This window comes from Vidua macroura, chromosome 11, assembly GCF_024509145.1.
Source record: "Vidua macroura isolate BioBank_ID:100142 chromosome 11, ASM2450914v1, whole genome shotgun sequence".
NCBI classification, from domain to species: domain Eukaryota; kingdom Metazoa; phylum Chordata; class Aves; order Passeriformes; family Viduidae; genus Vidua; species Vidua macroura.
This window is the reverse complement of record NC_071581.1, coordinates 8,678,044-8,697,732: the sequence shown is the minus strand read 5'-3', so window position 1 is coordinate 8,697,732 and position 19,689 is coordinate 8,678,044. Positions and strand designations below refer to the sequence as shown.

Sequence of the window (19,689 nt, the reverse complement as noted above, 5' to 3'; positions counted from 1 at the left end):
TAACTGTAAAACACCGGGGGTATTTTACACAGTACCGGGGGTATCTTTATACAATGTCATCCATGTGTAGCATTCTGCTCGATGGAATATACTGTGATTAGGGGGTGACGAAACTTGAAACTTAAAACTGCCAGCAAACTAAATACACTGAGTTATGCTGGTGGGGCCAAGTGGAGAGTGTGCAGGAGGGCGGTGGATGTCAGCAGGGCACACGCAGCTGTGGGACACACGCAGTCCTCCAGGACACGCACACACGGGGCACACGCAGAGCCGGGAGCACACGCGGCCCCACTCACAGGCAGGCACGGAGCACACGCAGACATGGGGCACACGCGGCCCCACTCACAGGCAGGCACGGGGCACACGCAGACATGGGGCACACGCAGCCCCACTCACAGGCAGGCATAGGGCACACGCAGACATGGGGCACACGCAGCCCCACTCGCGGTCAGGCACGGGGCACACGCACACATGGGGCACACGCAGACATGGGGCACACGCGGCCCCACTCACAGGCAGGCATAGGGCACTCGCAGCCCCACTCGCGGGCAGGCATAGGGCACACGCAGACATGGGGCACACACAGACATGGGGCACACGCAGCCCCACTCACAGGCAGGCATAGGGCACACGCAGACATGGAGCACACGCAGCCCCACTCGCGGTCAGGCACGGGGCACACGCAGACATGGGGCACACGCAGACATGGGGCACACGCGGCCCCACTCACAGGCAGGCACGGGGCACTCGCAGACATGGGGCACACGCGGCCCCACTCACAGGCAGGCACGGGGCACTCGCAGACATGGGGCACACGCGGCCCCACTCACAGGCAGGCACGGGGCACTCGCAGCCCGCGGCAGCCCCGCCCGGCCCCGGGGCGCCCATTGGCCGCGGTGGCGGTGGGCGGGGAGCGGCAGCGGGGCCCGGCCCTGGAGCGGACGGAGCCGCCCGGCGCGGCCCGCGGGAGGGCTGGCAGGGGCCGGCCGGCAGGTACGGGGCGAGCGGGGGTTCGGCGCGGGGCTGAGGGGAGAGCCGGGAGGTTTGCGCTGCCGGGCCGCAGCGGGGGACGGGAGCGGTCTGGCGGCTCCGCTCCGCCCGCCGTGGGACAGAGCGGCGGCGTGGAGGGGGCCGTGCGCGCCGCGGGGTTCGGCTCGGGAGCCCGCGGTGTGCGCTGCCCGTCCGGGGAGCCCGCGGTGTGCGCTGCCCGTCCGGGGAGCCCGCGGTGTGCGCTGCCCGTCCCGGGATCCCGCGGTGTGCGCTGCCCGTCCGGGGGTCCCGCGGTGTGCGCTGCCCGTCCGGGGAGCCCGCGGTGTGCGCTGCCCGTCCGGGGGTCCCGCGGTGTGCGCTGCCCGTCCGGGGAGCCCGTCACGCGTGTGCGGAGCCTGCGGCCCGAGCGCTGCTCCAGGGTGGCGGGCGTGCTGGGGTTTTTGGAAGGGAGGGCGTGTTGGGGTTTTTAGAAGGGAGGGCGTGCTGGGGTTTTTGGAAGGGGAGGGCGTGTTGGGGTTTTTAGAAGGGAGGGCGTGCTGGGGTTTTTAGAAGGGCCTCTGTAAGTTGCCAACTTTGCCCGTGTACGAAAACCCTGGGCACTGCTCCCGCTGCGGAGCTGTAAGCGGGACCCCGCTTGGGCCCTGCGCCTGTTCCAGAGGGGCACGCGAGTTCCCGGGCGCTGGGAGGGACAGGGAATTGTCGCCTCGCTCGGTGGCTCCCCCTCGGCAGCCAGCCCGTGTCTGTCGTTGTCACGAGTCCGGGGAGCGGGAGGTGCGGGCGGAGTGCCTCGGGATGAGTGCAGGGACAGAGACAGGGGGGACGGACGGGTAAAGCTCTGCCTTGAGTTTCGTGCTTTTCCCCTTCCTCCCTCCCTTCCTTCCCTTCCTCTGCTGCTTGGGCGCCTCTGAGCCTGGCTGGCACTTGCAAGAGCCACAACTGAGCTCAGGCTGCCAACAGCTGGGTTCGGTGGCATCAGTGTGAGCTCCTCAAAAGCCACTGCCCGGCCGTCCCCTTGCTCTGGCCCTACACTGAGCAGCAGTGGCGAGAAGCTTGGCAGCTCAGTCAGTCCCTGTCCCACTGGAACTGGTGACATTCTTAAAGGCCTGATATGACAGCCAGCCCCAAAATGTACATGTGCTGAATTGGGTTCCTCGTAAGCATGGCAGAAAGGGGGTTACCAGAGCCTGTCCTCCTTACCCCAGCAGTTACATCATGCCAGGAAAGAGGGAGAAGCAAGCTGAAATGCCCTCAGGCAGGAAAAGGAGAGGAACTTTGTTCTTCTTGCTCTAAATGCCTGCTCGGGCAGCTGCATCCTACTTGCTGTCCTCGGTGAGCAAGAGCTTATGCCAGCCCTCTCTCCAGGAGCCATTTCTCAGAGCAAAGCAGAAAGAGGGAGTCAGGGAAAGCTGCAGAGAGGTGAGGCTCAGGGCATTTTCTGCTGGCAGCCCTCAGCAGTCAGATCTCAGTGTCATGGACCATCCCATGCGTGGTATGCATGAGGTATGCAGTGGATACCAAGGCTGTCAGTTCTGCCTGATGGCAGGAACGGAAGGATCAGGTAGAGCAGCTCGCTGCCTCGGTACACCTAAGCCTTAGATACATACAGACTTGAAAAACATACCCCAGACTTGCTGACCCGTGAGCTTGAAATGCTGTGCCTGGCAGGCATCAGCATGGCTGTTTATAATCACAAGTGAACAAGCGCTCATTGTTAAGTGTTGTGGCGTGCTTACTTCTGGAGTGGAGTGCCAAGCTGTATTTTTTTTTTCCTTTGAACAGTCATATTCACTGCATAGTATTTGATTACATGCAGAACCAGCAGATCTTGATGAAAAAAACAATCCCAGAATTCGCCATGCCAGAAACTTCTGTGAAAATCAGCACGCCAGAAAAACACATCTTGCCACCTTAATTTCAGCTGGGTAAGCTGCTGCTGCTACATGTGGTACATGGGCATATGTAGCACTTGCTAATAAGCACTGTGACCTGACATAGCAAACTTAAGCAAACAGGAAAAAAACTTTTACCAAAATGAATAAAATAGATTAGACTTCATATCCTCACTTTGTTCCAAAGGGAGAGGTTCTCAGCTCCCAGGAAAGCAGACCATAGTAACACTCAGCAGCTATCTTTATTTACCAGATTCACAAAGTGCTTGCATTCCAAAGCCAAACTGTGGATTATTTGCAGTGAGTCACAGTATTAACATGAAATTGGGTTTTATGTGGTCAGTCAAGCCGAGCACTGTGTGGAACTCAGGGCAGGATGGATCTGGCTTGTGGTGGGATGTGATGAGTCAGCCCCTCAGATGGCTGTTTCAGCCCCCATCTGAACAGGGAGCACACAGAGGGATAGAGTGAGTTGTCCAAGCCTAAAGGTAGGCACTGTAAGTCCCACTCCTACTATTTTTTTTTTATTATGTGTATGTGCTGTTCTCCAGACACTTATGCCTGAGGGGGAAGAGAGATGGGAGGAAAACATTCTGCTTTTGCATCCCACGAAAACTCCTTCAAGAAATACACTGGGCTAGAGCAGCCAACAATTTTAGTCTTAGCAGAGATTTTCCCACGACAGAATTGGCTTTTCTTTGGTTAACTCATGGTATTTTAACTAGGCAGCAAACCAGAGGGTGGAGAAGTAAGGACATACCTGCAGGTAGAAGTCTGATGTGTATTGAGGGCTCACCTTCAGCTTTTTTCACACTACAGGATTGTGTCCAGCACCTTCTCCTTTTGTTCCATGCAGTAAGTCCAAGAGCTTTCTGTGCAGGGACCCAGGTCAGTGCAACAGCTAAAGCTTTCACAGCATCAGAGCTTACTCTCCTATTTTAAAACAAGCTTGGGTTTCCTGGCTCTTGCAGGCAAGGCCTTTGTATCTGACAAAATATTCTAGCTACCACTGAAATCTGGTGTGCAGAGATCCCTAGAAATAGAGTCATGTCAAGGACCATGAGTTCTTGAGAGGCTGGGCCATGCTTCTAAACTACATAAAATGAAAGAGGTAGGCTAAGAGCTCCATAACCCAGAAGGATGAGGAAAGGAAAGGAAACTGGTGGGACTGCTTTGGTTTAGCCCATTTGGTGTTGCTGGTGCCAAAAGTTCTGGACAGTATATTACTGCATTCACAGTCTTTGCACACCAAGGATCCCAAGCTGTAATTTGACTTTTTCCTTTATTATTTGTGTGTTTATCTTGCTCTTTCACAAAGAAACTCCTCAGCCAGGGATTTGTGGAGAGATCACTTCCCAGTATAGGTGAGAGTCTGGGTAACCTTACTCAGGGAGTTTGGTGCACGGTCATGGACAACAGTGTGCCCTGCCTGTCTGTTCTTCGGCCTAATTTGTGTATTTAAGAGGGACAGGGTAAAAACATGTGGTGCTTATTGCAGCAGCACATCTCCTCTCCATGCACAGATCCACTCAGGCTGATGGATCCACGCTGGGAATGGAGGCTCTCTCCTCTCTGATGACAAGTAACAGATCCTTGGCCCAGCTGCTGCATGTCTGTGCCATGGCAGGGGGGTTGGGGAGTGGTTTCAGCCCCTGCTGCTGGGGGCAGCCCCTGGATTCCCCCTCTGGCTGCAGCCTGGCCAGAGCACTCAGTAAATGGCAAGTGCACACCCAGGTGAGCTGGGTACACCAGCTCTGCCCAGCTCCACCCAGTGCACTCCAGGGCTTTGAGGCCCTGAGCATTCACACCCTTCCCTCCAGCTCCAGGGGCACCCGAGGAAGGCAGCTCTTCAGGAGCACTCAGCACTCCGTGCCTCTCAGTGAAAGCTTTTCCTGCAGGCTAGGGCACTCCATTTAGGTCTGCCATGGCTAGAGCTGTGTCCTGGCCTTGTGCCTTTTCACCCTAGAGAAGGAAGCTCTGGGAACTCGGAGGCATTGCCCGCTCTGTCTGCCAGATGGCTCAGCTGAGAGGTGCATGGTGTGCAGCAGCCTTCAGCAGCAGCTCTGTGGCTCCCCTTGCAGCACAGCAGAGGGGTGACTGGGGCTGAGGGGCAAGGGTAGAAGGTCCCCCATGCACAGGACCTGGCATATTGTCATCCTCCCCTTCCCTCCAGCCTCCTTGGCAGCAGGGGCTCTGGGCAAGGAGCACAGGATACCAGTGGAGAGCAGCTCTGCATGAGTGCTTCCAGGAGCCATCAGCAGCAACCGGGGTAACAACACATGGCCCTGTGACCTGCCTTGTGATGGCTGAGCTACCTCTCTGCAGCAGGAAATGACTCACATTCCCATGCCCAGCTGGCCTTGGGGCAGCACCCTCCAGCCTGGAAGGGGCAGGGAGAAAATCCACTTGCAGGGAGCATCTCCCTCACTGCAGACTGCCAAGGGCAAGCAGCTGCTTTTGCTTCGGGGCTACCCTTACCTGGGTTTCCTGTTAGAACAAGGCACAGCACAATGTCAAACCCCCAGGTGGTGGGAGGAGGAGGGTGCAGAGGTGTGGGAGAGATGAGTGTGCTGCATTCCACTTCCTCTTCAGCAGAGCTCACAGGAGGCTTGCTCTCAAGACCCTTTAATGCAGATCTATGGATCTGCATAAAATCAGGCTCAGACCAAGCAGCTTTCTTTTCTAAGGACACACAGGGAGCCTGGTAAAAAGCACAACCAGGAAGACCTGGCTCTGTCTTCAAGGGCTTCCATTGCTGCAAATTGAACCATCCCAGTACAGCCTTGGCTGTTGCAAAATGAGGTCAGAAAGTTTGAGGATTTTATTTAGAAAGGTAACAAACTAAAGCGAGGAGTGCCCATGAGATTACCTGTAGCCTCAGATTGCATTAGGAGCATCTCAGCTGTGCATGCACTGGCCACTCACCTTCACCCAGGTGCAGTTTGACCACTTCCCTCTTTGTTTTCCTCTCTTCAGGGTGAGCTGGAGATGGTGGACCACCTTGCAAACACCGAGATCAACAGCCAGCGCATTGCTGCCGTGGAAAACTGCTTTGGGGCTTCTGGGCAGCCCTTAGCCTTGCCGGGCAGGGTCCTCCTGGGAGAAGGGATTTTAACCAAAGAATGCCGCAAGAAACCAAAGCCTCGCATATTCTTCCTTTTCAACGACATCCTCGTCTACGGCAGCATCATCATCAACAAAAGGAAGTACAACTCCCAGCACATCATCCCCCTTGAAGATGTCACTTTGGAGACGCTGCCAGACACCTTGCAGATGAAGAACCGCTGGATGATTAAAACCTCCAAGAAGTCCTTTGTGGTTTCCGCAGCCTCCCTCACGGAGAGGAAGGAGTGGATCAGCCATCTGGAGGAGTGCATCAAGCACCTGCTGACCAAGACGGGCCGGCAGCCCTGCAGGGAGCCCGCGGCCCCCTGGATCCCAGACAAGGCCACGGACATCTGCATGCGCTGCACGCAGACCAAGTTCTCCACGCTCACCCGCAGGCACCACTGCCGCAAGTGCGGCTTCGTGGTGTGCGCCGACTGCTCCAGGCAGAGGTTCCTGATGCCCCGGCTGTCCCCCAAGCCGCTGAGGGTCTGCAACCTGTGCTACAGGCAGCTGCTGGCAGAGAAGAAGAAGGAGGCAGAGGCGGATCGGAGGCAGCCGGAGCCGATCCACTCTGCCATCCAGGGCTACGAACCCTCCAGCGGTGATGACAGCGACAGGTCTGACGATGAGAAAGCTGAGCAGTGGCCAGCAGACACAGAGTTTTATACCTCACAGGTATCCTGGTCATCTTTCCACAGCTGACCTCCCTGGGAGCTGGTGGTGTTTACACACTGGGAAGCCAACGTCTGGCCTCCAATGCGTGTCCTTCTCAATGTCTTCTCTGAAGGCCGTGCCTAGGAAGGTGGATCTTGGCTCCTGTGTGTGGTGTCAGAGCTGAGACAAGGTTTCCCCTCTGAGAACGTCTCATATGATGTGAGCACAGAGAGAACAGCTCAGTGAAGAGCACTGAGGACTGGGGCAGTGCCCTGTGGATCAGTCTTGACCAGATGAGCTCACCTTCAGTGCCTTATTCTTCCTCTCTGCTAAAACATTTCTTGTTTGAAATGTTTTGAGATTGGCTCTTGGGGGGAAAAGGAGCATGAAATCCCAGAGTTGAACACATTGGCCTGCTCACCGTGTGTTCCTCAGTCACAGCAAGGGCCACTCTGGATGTCACTTTCCATGAGCATTCTGAGATTCTCACTGCAAGTGTGCCAGCCTGAGGGAATAGCTGCTCATGCCTGCACAGTACGGCCAGCACCGGATTCCCTGTCTTCTCAAGGTTGGGAACACTAAGAGAATGGTACTTCGAATGCAGGGAGCTTGTGTGGGGCTCAGTGTGAGCAGCCCTAGCAAAGCACTGGAGCATCCAGTCTCTCACATGGAAAGAGGCCGTGCCAGTGGTACTGGGCCAGGAGGAGGAAGGAGAGGGGAAAGGGACAGGGAAAATTACACTGAGCAGTGAAATACAGAGGGAGTGAGGTACTGCAGTTCACTCACTTGAGTGCAGAGCCCAGATCTCAAACACAAGCAGTTGTACCAGATTGCTAGAAACTTGAAAATCTCAAGCCTATCAGGTAAAAAGACAGCCCAGGGAAGACTTGTTAAAAGTCTGTAAAAATCCAGGAAAAAACCTCAAATTAAGATCCTGTGAAGTACAGCACTTCAGCTTTCCCTTGCCTCCTGGGCTGCTGCCCAAGGCATCAGATTCTCACTTGTGGGCTCATCTCCTGCCTTATCAGTCTCACAAGTCCAAAATTAAGGTCCTTTATGTACTTCAAGGATGGGAGCCAAAGACTTTACTTGAGATCAACTTTAAAAGTTCAAATTCAGTTAGAAATGAACTGTGTTTATTCAAGTATTCTATCATAATGTAGTGTGGGAGTAAATATAGAGGAAATCAGACAACAGCAATTGTTTTGCAGCAGACATTTCTACAAACTCCATTACTTTTAGTATATTTTTGTATTGTGTATTTTGTGGTCTGGAAAAGCAACGTGGATGGGAATACACTGCCAATGTTGTAAAATGTTTCTGTACCATGAAACAATGCACGAAAGCAGTGCATTGCTTGACAGGTGGCCATGTGTTTTTTTAAATTTCTGTTCAAGATAATTATTCTTACTATCTTTTATAAACTGCTACTGTTCCAATGAATTTGTATCACTTGACTGTGTGTGAATAAAGATATGGCCAACAGAAAGGAGCCAGGAAAACAGGACAATAAAGCATATTATTATTGAACAAGGGTCTTAACAAGAGCTGGGATCCAGGCCTGGCCAGCCCAGCACAAGTGGTGACTCCTCAGCTGTGGGGAGACTGCTCTGGTTTCTATTTACTGCTTGAAGGTAAGGGCATCAATCTGATGCTTCCTTCCTATTTATACCATGTTGTTGTCTGACAGGCTTTCCCCAAGTTTCCTGCAATCCCCTGCAGTAGTCTGTATTAACTGGAACGGTATTTTTCCGGTGGGGACATAGCTCAGAGTGGGCCAGCAAACCTTATGACCTAAGCAGATGTTTTTGGGCTTTAAAGCAATAAGTACACCGAGTTCTGTTTTTTCCATCCCTCTCCAGGCTTAGTTCCTAACTCTGCACAGCAGTGATTGTTTTTACAATGCCTCCCACCCACCAGAAGGGTGTACATGCTATGCAAACAGAAAATGACCTTAAAAATAAACAGCCATTAGCTGTTCATGAGCCAAAAATAGTCCAGTTGCTGAATCTGCATCCAATCAGAAATGTACTGAAGTTTGGAACCTAATCCTTAGTTCTGTTAGAGATCAGCTTACTTTGTGTGTTCAAAGGTCTTTCTACTGCCAGCCCCAAAAGACCTATGAACTGCTTTTATGCTCTAATGAGGGACAGGCATGCCTCTAAAGAATGCCTTCTTGGTGAGGAAAATTTTTTCTTAATCACAGCAGGGGAAAAAAGTCAGAAAAAAACAAACAAACCACCAAAAACAACCCAGCCCCTTTTTCTGATGCATACTGCTCATGGTTCTTGGAGAAACGCACACATCTTCCACCAACTGGAAGCCCCAGGAAACCAAGCAATTCTTAAATTTTAAATGTCTATGGTAAAAGGATCATGCCCAGGAAAACATGGGGAAATTTAAATACAGCCTCTCCCCCACTTCCTGAACTTCTGTTGCAGAGCTCAGCACTGGGATTAGAGCCTGGGGCTCCTGGCTTCTGGCCTGCTGAACACATGGGTTTTAAATCACAGGCTGTGTGCTGTTACAGCCCAGCCTGCAGTTTTCCAGCCTGATTCTATCTCAAGTGCATTAATAGGGCATTTCCTGATAGTTTGTGCTCTTTCTATTTTAGCTAAATAAAGGCCTTACCAGAGATTCATTCCAGCCTGCAGCCCCACGTGGGCAGGAAGAGCAGCAGCTCCAGTGCTCACCTCGGGAAACATCTGCAGGTGGAGGGTTTGTGGGGTCACAGCCTCCTCCTGAAGGGTTCCCAGACACGAACTATGGGGGTCATGTGCCAGAAGAGGTTCCTTGCTCAACCCCTGCCTGAAGGTGTCACAGCCCAAAGGGCACAGCAGGGTGAAGGTGTCCCCATTGCACACCATCCTCTTCTGCTCTCCAAAGTTGATTAGAAGGGGAGGAAGAGAATGGCACTGGTGCAACAGCCAGTCATGAAAGCTTAGGAGAAGGTAGTGGGGAGATTTGCTCTGCAGATAAACTAAAAGGATCAAAAAGGTTCAAGGAAAGCTGTGTGTTCTGCTGTCCCAAGGCACAGCTCAGGCACACACCAGCTCCAGCACAGTGCTGACTCAGCATTCACAAGCACTCAGGAGGGAGAAGTGAGCCAGCTGCTCTAACCGGGTCTTGCTTCCAGTTACTCAAGCACTCAGTTTCTATCCAAGCTGGATTTCTGGCTCTGCTACAGCTCACAGCCTCTTCCAACTCACTACTGCTGCAAGGCAGTTTCTCATTTTCCTCACTCTGCCTGGTTTTTGATTAGGAGGAGGAACTGAGGAGTACACACGGGTCCCAGCTGCTCCTGAGCTGTAAAGTGGTGTCTCCTATGAAAAGTCCAGGCTTCTGTTTCTCACCCTTTCTGCTCCAGGCCATGGACCTTTAAGAATGGTGCTGGCAGGAAGGAGATGTTACACTGCTGTCCCATCCATGGTGGACACAAAACAGCTGCAAGAAACCCTTGCCCAAGACCTGTGTGCTGGAGATGGTGTCCAGTGCCCCCAGAGAGGAGCACAGGCTGCACACCAGGGTGTAAAGCACTGCAGGGCAATACCAGCCAGGTCTGCTTTATGTTACATGTCACAGGCAGGAACAGCCCCAGTGCCATGCAGGTGTATGGGAAGGGAGCCTGTGACCTGGTTGATAAAACCTCCACACGCAGCCAGTGCTGTGGTCCTGTGCTGCAGGTGGAGGAGAGGGGGCAGGCAGGGAGGTGCTGTGAAGTGCTGGTGAACCCCCAGCAACACCAAAGCTGGCATTTGACTTCAGTTCCACTGAGAGCCAGAAATGCAAAGAAGCAATGAGCAGGTTTTCTGTAAACCTCTTATGGAGAGGTTCACAGCCCAGAGCAAGCTACACAACCTCACGGTCTGTTACTGTAGGGAGGGGGGAGAAAAAGGAGAAGGGCAGCTAGAGAAAAGGTTTTACTTTAGCAAAGCTCCAGTGTGCAGCACCTCCTGTTGCACACACCCTGGGGCAGAGCATCTGCTGCTGGCAGCCATCCTGCTACCTGAGATCCTGCTGCCCAGACTGCCCCATGCAGCAAGGGATTGCTGAGCTTTGGCCAACCTCTCCTTTTTTAAATCATAAACACAATGTGCTTTGGTGACAGCCTATGGAAAAAATGGATTTGAGAAGGAAAAAGCATTAACTCAAGGCCAGACACATCTCTTTCCCTCTAACAGCAACAAGAAAAAAAAATTCACACATTTTTTTATAGGAAGAGTTACACATAAGGTAAAACCAGAGCTTTAGTGGCTTCACATAGAAAGGATTTCCAGCGTGCTTTCAGGAGTGCCCCTCACAGGCATCCTCAGGTGGCTCAAACAGCTCCAATAGCTGGGTGAGAGCCAGAACCAACCCACAGCCCAGAGCCACCAGCACCCAGCTCACAGCTTCCTGGCTTCCATCAGAGCCTCTGGCTTGATGAGTGCTCAGCAGCAAGTTCCAGGCCAACTAACCTGAGTCTCTAGATCCTCCCCAAAATGTCCTTGAGCACACCCGTTTCGTGTTTGAGCAGCCCCTATGGGTGTGCATAGCCTGGCTGTGCACACCCTGTGACCAGCCCTGCTCCCCAGCACCCAGTGCCAGCCCTCTGGGGCTGGGCCCACAGCAGCCTCCCTGCACAGCTCCCTGGGCAGAGGGGAGCCTCACACCACCTGCAGGGCTGTCTCCTCTCGGGAGAGGCTGCCTTGAGGGGCTGGGCAGGATCCAGCTCTCCCCCCGACACACTCCCAGCACAGCTGTGTGTAGGGCCCGGGGAGCAGAGGCAGCAGTGACGCTGTGCATTGACCCTGCTGCACAGGGCCCTCTGCAGCACAGCTCTCTGCTGGGGCCCAAGGAGGGCAGACGCCTCCCCCCAGACCTCAGCAGAGGTGCCTGCTGTCAGGCACACCCGTCCCGCGGGGTGTGAGGCTGCAGCTGCATTTGTCCACTCTCCAGCACCAGGAGGCAGATACAGCCCCTGCAGGCTGAGCAGGCCCCTCTGTCTGTGCTGGTCCCACAGGCACCCGGGATGTGGATGTCACACCGCAGCCATCTGTCTGCAAGGCAACAGCTCTGATGATGAGAGGCAAAATCCACTGGCAAAAAGCTGTTAATCTGGGGAGGATGACAAATGGAGGCTGTCACACTTGGCTACTTCAGGACTTAACAGTACTGCTGCTGCTCCCTATAGTACTACATTTGGAGGTGTGTTACCTCCAGGAAAACGGGATCTGGAACGCAGCTGGTGTAGCCCTGGAGCAGGGGCAGCCCTTTCAGCACACCCTGGAGCCTAAGGACAGCCCTCTGGAGCAGCAGCAAGTAAACACCCTCCCACCAGCTGCCATCCTCCCTCTCTCCTCAGGGACACTCAACAGCCAAAGCCCAGCCACAGCTGTGTCACAGAAGGGATCCAAAAGGATGTGTTTGTTGCTTGAGACCTTACAAGTTGGAGCTCCACAGAGCTTCCCCACATTTCAGCACCCTCACCCTTTGGGAGAACCATCTGGGCAGTGCAGGAAGAGTGGGGGAGCCCCCAGCACTGGAAATGCTGCTCCCCTTGGGAACTGGGGGAAGAGTCCTGTGCTGGAAGCTGGCAGAGGGGCTGGTCATTGCCCAAGCACAAGCAATGCAGCACCCTGGACACAGATTTTGACAGGCTGCTCCAGAACAGATGTGGCTTTAACAGCTCTGTGGAGGCTCGTCACCTCCTGTCCAGCTCTGCCTCCCACTCAGAGCACTGGAACTTTCTCCTCCTCCTCTTCTTCCCCACCAGAACTTGCTTCTGAAGGCTGCATTTTCCTGGGGCCAGCTCATCCAGCTACACTGGGACAAGGCTGCAGTGAGCAGGGCCTCCCTCCCAGCTGTACCAGCAGAGACTTCCTGGCTGCATGTTTAGCAATGACAGCAAGACAGGGGAAGAGAAGGAGCTTGTTTAATATATAAAAATATATTTAGAGAGAGAGAGAGAGAGAAAGAGAGAGAGAGTCTGCAAAACAAAGCAACAGCACAATATCTTAATATAAATTCCACTTTAAAAGGGTGTGAATAAAGATTTCCCCCTTTAAAATTATGGCCTAGTGCTTTGGGTTCTAGTGGCTTGAAGACATTTTCTCTGTGGTGCAAGTAATAAAGGCATTTGGTTTAATTTTTAAGATGATATTGCAATTTTGAGATAATGAAGTAACTGATTACAACTGATGGACCCGGAGAGGTCAGGTCCTCTGCTTAATCACTTATTTGTACATGGGAAAGCAGTGAGAGAGGAAGGCTCCACTCTTGAGCAGAATAAAAGACACAAAGGCAAATGGGCAGGTCTTCCCTAGCACAGGAAACCCCTTTTGTACAACACAGAAAATGCCATGCTTTTTTCAGAGGGTGATTGCTTTGGCAGCTCCTGCATTGGGTTTTACTCACAGTAGCACATGTGTTGGCACAGCACTGCAGGAATTGGGAGAACATGAAAGCAGTCTTACTAACCCAGAGCCAGATCACCTATCCCAAAATCATGAGGGACAGCATCGAAGAGGCACCTACAAAGCAATACTGCTGCTGCTCTAGTCTCTTGTCAGCCTGGTGAGAAACCTGTGGAGGCAGTGGCTGGTGTGACCAGTCCTCACTCAGTCTGCCTAATCACCGCCTGAACACATTTTTGTTTTGGCACTTGGAGCATCCTGTGCCAATTAGCTGCACAATTCCCTGTCACACTGTGTGAACAAACACTTCCCCTCACCTCTGCCAGTTCAGGGGGTGCACCCTGCCTTCTATAGCACAGTATTGTTCCTCCTATTCAGCTCTGTGCCAGTCACAGCTGTGACAAAATCTCCCCCATCAGTGCCTTTTCCAGGTGGAAGAGTTACAAGCAGCCCATCTCTCATTACACAGGTGCCCTCCCCTACAGTGTTACCCTTCTCTGTATCCTTCCCAGTCCTGCAATGCCCTCTTTGGCTCCAAAAGGACAAACACCAGTGGACCAAGCAGGCTGCACAGACTATCCAAGATGGGGCAGCTACCTGGATTTGTTCAATGACCTAACTACATTTACTTCTTGGTTTCCTTTCCCATCTGCCCTAACCTTCCTGTTGCCTTCTGACTCACTGCTGAGCACTGAGCTTGTGCTGTCAGAAATCTGTCCAGTGACCTCAAGCTCCTTCCTGGGAGAAAACAGGTCAGCACTGTGTAGTCAGGGTTACCCTCGGTGGCACCAACATACAGGGTTCTGCTGACTGCAGGCTCAATGTTTGCAGCTGCTGGCAGGCACTGGGATGCTGTGGGAAGGTGGCTTTGCTGCCCAGTAAGGTTTTGAAATCTTGCAGATAAAGCAGAGCATCCCCTCTATTCCTCACCGTGGCAGCACAGCACAGCGTGACCTTGTTTTCCTTTGCAACCAGTACACACTGGTAAGTAACCATCCTGTTCTTAGAACACAGCAGCAGCACAGAGCTGGGGCTCTTGGGCCAAGCCCAGCAGTGCCTGGGTTTAACTCACGAGCACTGGGACTGCATCCTCTGGGCAGGGTTGGGAGATGGTGTGGCTGAAAACAGAGCTGCTGCAAAACACTGCAACCACATCGTCAAACACTTGGCACGTGCAGCTTTCCACGAATATCCAAGCTTCCCAAAGACCAGCCAAGGCTAACCAAAGGACATGGGGCAGCTTGGAAGCTGGCTCTGCTGTTGGGGTGTGAGCAGCCAGTAGTTGGTTAATTGATTTCCTGAGTGCTATCTGCAGACACCATCCAGTTTTGGTCTATTGCATAAGAGTACAGCACGGTTACGTTAGGCACAACACAAATACATACCTTTGTCACAAGGCAGCTTAATTAGTTAGCAAGAGCAGAGCACTTTGAAGACGTAAAGCACTACAAGAGTGCTCCTTATTATCCTCGCTGGTACTTATCATTAGTGGCACGATGTGAAGGCTAATCTTCACCCCATACACACCAGGGATGTGCTGCTGCCATGTCAGCAGCCCCAGTCCCACAGCACCAGGTTGAGGACATGAAAGTCCAAAATTAGAATTAGACTCAGCGTCAGCACAGGCTCCTGCAGAGTTAAACCTGAGACAGCAGAAAGCCTCAAGCATGCAGGCAGCTGCCAGGCTGTTCACTGTGGTTATGGAACAAATATTTTTATAAACAGATTCCTGAAGAGAATGGCTGGGAAAAAACATGCAAGTCCCTTTTATGGAAGCCAGCAAAATCAGATCCAGCAGCCTTCCCCACCAGCACCCTAGTTAGCCTTTTATTACTGACTTTGTTCCGGCACGAGCCATTAATAAACTGCAGTTTGGTCAAAGTCTGCTGCATGAACTGTGGCTCACAGACAGGCACAGAGCAGGCAGCTGATTCCTAGTGATACTTCAGCAAGTACTCTGCTACAGTCTACTATTTTCCAGACCATTTTGCCCTATCCCCTTTTGTTGAATAACCAAGCATTTGCTTTTGCACCCCATCCCTCTCTCCCTCTCAAGCCTGAATATTACATTCAACTTTTGTGTCTTTTGTATCCTTCACTGCTCTAGATGGGAGCAAGTTTTTAACTTAGGATTTTGAAAAACTGGTTACGTAGGGCTTAAAATTTACCTGGAAGAGCAAGGTAGAAAAGTGAGATGGCTCCCTCATTTTTACCCGGAAAGAGGAGGATTTGTAGAGCCGGAGATGTTTGGGGAAGTGCAGATAGCAGTCAAAAATCAGAGCTGCCCTGGGCTCCTTTCTTGCAGAAAACTTCCATCAGTATCAAGCAGAATTGTCTGCCAGGGAGAGGGCAGAAATGGAGAGGAAATATCCATTGGGCAGTTAGCTGGGTGAGAACAAAAACTAATTTTGTGACTCTACACCAATATCAGAAGAATGAGTTTACCTTCACCCAGGACAGGCTTTACCCACTTCATAAGGAGAGGCAGATCTCCTCCAGCTGTGAGGGACTGCCAGCACCTGGGGAGGTATAGGTGAGGCTAAACACACACCTGCACTGGCTCCATGGTCTCTCCTACTGCAAACACTCAGGTCTCTGTAAATGTTCAGGAGCTGATTCTGACTTTCCAATTATTTTGCCTTAACATCTCAGCACAAGGAGCTGCTCAGGGAGCTGCAGCAGGGCCAGGTAAAAATAAGAGCTTCAAAGCTTTTTTGAACGAACCCAAATTACAAAGATTATTCATCGTATCTTACTGACTCATACCAAAATAACAAACCCTTCATTCTGTCTTCAGATTATATGTACAAAGTAATCTGAGAGTGCTCTACTCCAAAGCAGCATGTCAGAGTACAGGACAGATTTAATTTCACCCTAATTCACTCCTGCCTACTGAAGCTGAGCAGGGAATAAGGAACACAAAACATTTGCATCCTGCTAGACACTCCTGTACAGGGTCTAATTAGTTAAGGTCAAACATCAGTGTAAGTCTTTCACTCCCCTGCCACAAAGAAAGCAGCTACATTTCAAAACTTAGCAGTTTCTTCTTTGTCCTGATTGCTGTGAACCTCTGCTAACATTTATTATATTCCTTCTTTGATGCTCATGTCCTGACTGCAGGATCAGAGATTGGTTAGCTACAGAACAGTGCTATCACATTTCTATAACACATCATTTCCTATTGATAGATTACAAAGTGTTTAACAAAAGGCACATTCAGGATCTAGATGGGAAGTTACTCAAGGTCACCCAGGAAACAAGCAGAAGAGCCAGAGAAGGTGACAGATCTTCTGAGGCCCAGCAGAATGGCTTGCCTGAAAGCCAGGCTGCTTTCCCTGCTGACAGCTGAAGGCTGAGCTGGCATGAAAGATGAGCAGTGACTCGGAGGAAACTGCAAAGGTACAGGTGTCCAAATGCAGTGTCTGTACCGAGTGTTGAAAGCTGTAATGTTCATGTTAAATTCTTCCTGCTGAACAGCCATCCAAAGAAATTAATACCTTCATTTTTGCAGACTTCAGAATAATTTTATATATTTACCTCGTAGGCTGTTCTGGAATTCATAAATCACACTTAATGAGAAGTATTAGCCCACACTTACTGCAATTACATGATGAATGTTTGATTTCTGGCTTACAGCCTGAAAAATACATAGATTTCTGTGATCTCTAGAAAGGTAAAGATGAAACCTCATGTTTTAATTAGGGGCTAATAGCTTTAGTTCACTTCAATGCAAAGGGCTTTGGTTTTTTAAAAGCTTTCTAACCCAGCTGAAAGGCTGCTACTCAATTAGTCTGGAGTTATACATCAGCTTATCAAGCAGTGACAGCCTAAGCTACTGCTTTCTGTGTAAGAGCTTTTAGTTGGGGGAAAAACGCATTGCTTTTACATCCTCTGGCTGCACCAGTGCTGCCAAACTGCTGATGAAGACTGAGCTCAGCAGGTCCTGCCACTGCAGCTACACAGGATCAAACCCTGAGCCTGCCCCTGAGTCACCAGGGAGCACTGCTGGAGCTGCTGCCACTCTGCAAGGAAAAAAACGGGAAAATTTCATCTCCACATGAATCTGCACAGTTTTGAACAGGAGTATTAGTTTTGGAATAAGTGACTGGAAATGTGTGTATGTGAAAGCAGCAGAACAATTAACAGAGAGGCCTCTCTGGATAGTGAAGGATGCCATTCCATCAAATGGAGGATTCACTCCTGCTGTCCAGCCCCACAGGGCCCCACACTGGTGAGAACACAGCACGGGCAGCACCTGAACAAGACCTGCACTGACAGCAGGACCATCACAGAAGTTTCAGGAAACCACATATGCCATCCTTCTGTCAGCCCAACAGGCCAAGGGGCTCACAGGAAGGCAGCAGCAGTAGGATATGAAAGATCCTAAAGGAAAGAAAATATTTGTCCAAAAAGTTAGCTAATCATTGACAATCAAGAAGAACCAGGAGATGGAGGATGAGTCAAATGCTCACTTCATGTACATAAGCAAACCTGGCCAGACTATCTGAGCAGGTATGCCATGAGAATATAGCTGTGTAAAATCAATTTGCTTAATGGCTTTAAATATTACAATCCCCTTCCAATAACCTTTCAGTGAGTTTTGTAGCCCTAATTTCCCACAAACCAACCAAAGTGAGAAAAAGCATGCTCATCTCCACTGGGTTGCAATCATCAGAGGGGTGTCATCCGAAAGAAATGTGGACACACACTCTGGGTGTCAATAGCTTTATGCTACGTGTGCTAAACAGAATTGTGCCTCAAAAGAGCAGCTATTCTGGCCCACCCAGCCCTGTGAAGCACAGGGTTTCCTCCCTGAAGAGGCGAGTGTTAGTGGCAGCAGGTGATGGCAGTCATTCCACCCCACGCGTGCCCCACACGCTGGAGCACACTTGGCAGGAGCTGTAAATTGTGACCTAGGAGAAGAGCTGTGCCAGGGCACAGCAGCCTGTAAGCAGGCTACAGCCCGTAGTACCACACCCCACACTGCTGGAACCGTCTGAGAGTACACTGAGAAACAAACACTGACAACACGCTGGTGTGGCACACCCCGCTGTTACTGTCGCTCAGCTCGCACAGCCCCCCAGCGCCAGCCGGGCGCTGTCCTCACCCCCTCACAGCACAGCAACTGATGGGGAAGCGGGGTGAGGGTCCTGGGGCATCCAGCAAACCATTGCTGCAGGAGAACACTCGGCCTCCTTCACAAAGCAGCTCTCCAGCTGCTCGGGCCGGCGGGCAGGGCAGGCAGCAGCCCCCGGGGGAACTCGGCCCACGCTGGCCTGGGAAGGAAGGACAAGGACAGCCGTGTGTGCCCCTGCACGGGGGCAGCCCGGCCCCTCCTGCCAGCGGCCCTGCGGAGCGGCTGCTCCGGGAACCTTCTGCCCAGCAAAGCCCTCTGCAGGTGTGGCTGTGCAGCCCTGCAAGGAGGCAGGCTGGCCTTGTTGTTTAATGTCCTTGAATGCTTAATCCCTGTTGCTTTTCATGCTGCCTAAGAGGTGAGAGAGGACGTGACAAATACGATGTGAACAGGCTGAGCCAAGAACCACCTTCCTTTGTGGGGCACAAAGAAATGCAGCCCTCCAGGCAACAAACTCCTCACTGGCTTGCCAGTTCCACCGTGGACAATCTGCCTTTGCAAACCGGCTGCTGCTCAGCTCACAAAATCCACTTGTCCCTTAGTAATCGAGAAGTAAACTGCCCTCCTCTGCCTGATTCTGTATTTTCTCGCTATAATTAAATGTGACATGCAGCTGCAGTAAATATTTGTGCTGTCACAGCTCACATATGATAATCACCAAAGAGCCAACTTCTGCAGGGAATGCATATAAATTCTAGTCTAGGCTGTAGCTGGGCTGGTATTTTTAGTCTAACACAAGTTTACTAAAGCTAGAAATTAGACAGAGTAAGAGTAAAAAAAGAAAGTAACCTTACTTTTCATAGAAAAAGGTAACTAACTAACTAACTCTGTTACCCAGATACTGAGGCAGCCTTGAGAGGCTGAGTTTAAGAATTAATCTAATTCCCACTAGATGGCACATCTCATTTGCTAGTCTGTATCTGAATTCAGGACTGCCTTTTATAAAAGCATGTATATTCCCTGTTCTTGCTAACAAAATACTTTGTGGTGCTTTCTATTTTGAAATCAGAAAGCTTACCAAATTAAAAAAAAAAAAAACAAAAAAACCAAAAAAACTTTTAAGTAAAAAATACACCATCTGCCAGTGAAAACCTAGCTTGATTCTGTCACATCTACAACCAAACCAGGTTAATAACCAGCATCACAGATGGTTTCTTTCTATAAATATGTACATCTCCCCATAGTGACTCTTTCAGCTGCTTCCCAAAGCTGCTGGCACTATGTTACCTCGTTTCCCAGGCAATGGCTGTGCCTCACACTCAGCCTGGACACTATGCAGCTGGAATGGATTTCAGAAGGTGCCATCCCCTACCTGTGGCTGTTTCCAACACCAGCAAGGGCTGCAGTGGAGGACAGCCCTGTCTCTACCAAAGAACAGCAAGAGATGGATATTAAAACACTCTCGTGCAGCTGCTCTTCTCCCTCAGATGATCAAATCTGCTGAAGGGTGCTTTTAACTTGCCCAAATTCCCACTCAAGGCTACAGACCAAATATCATGGTGACCTCAATATGACAGCC

The 19,689-nt window shown here is 51.4% G+C and overlaps 1 protein-coding gene across 4 annotated transcripts; it reads left to right on the top strand.

Annotated features, from left to right (window-relative positions):
* Positions 1 to 927: 927 nt before the first annotated feature.
* On the top strand, positions 928 to 8,143 carry LOC128813050 (pleckstrin homology domain-containing family F member 1-like). 4 transcript variants are annotated; one of them, XM_053987802.1, is made up of 4 exons: positions 928 to 993; positions 2,770 to 2,912; positions 3,699 to 3,767; positions 5,856 to 8,143. In XM_053987802.1, the coding sequence occupies exon 4, from the start codon at positions 5,868 to 5,870 to the stop codon at positions 6,687 to 6,689; it is 822 nt and encodes a 273-aa protein (XP_053843777.1). In that variant the 5' UTR covers positions 928 to 993; positions 2,770 to 2,912; positions 3,699 to 3,767; positions 5,856 to 5,867; the 3' UTR covers positions 6,690 to 8,143. The 4 variants fall into 4 exon arrangements, with proteins under 4 accessions (XP_053843777.1, XP_053843775.1, XP_053843778.1 ...); XM_053987800.1 differs by lacking the exon at positions 3,699 to 3,767; XM_053987801.1 differs by lacking the exon at positions 3,699 to 3,767 and having other exon boundaries at positions 951 to 993; positions 2,804 to 2,912.
* The last annotated feature ends 11,546 nt before the right edge of the window (positions 8,144 to 19,689 follow it).

What these genes read in the sequence shown, in the direction of transcription:
- LOC128813050 (XM_053987800.1), top strand. Translation starts at nt 5,868, where the DNA reads ATGGTGGACCACCTTGCAAACACCGAGATCAACAGCCAGCGCATTGCT.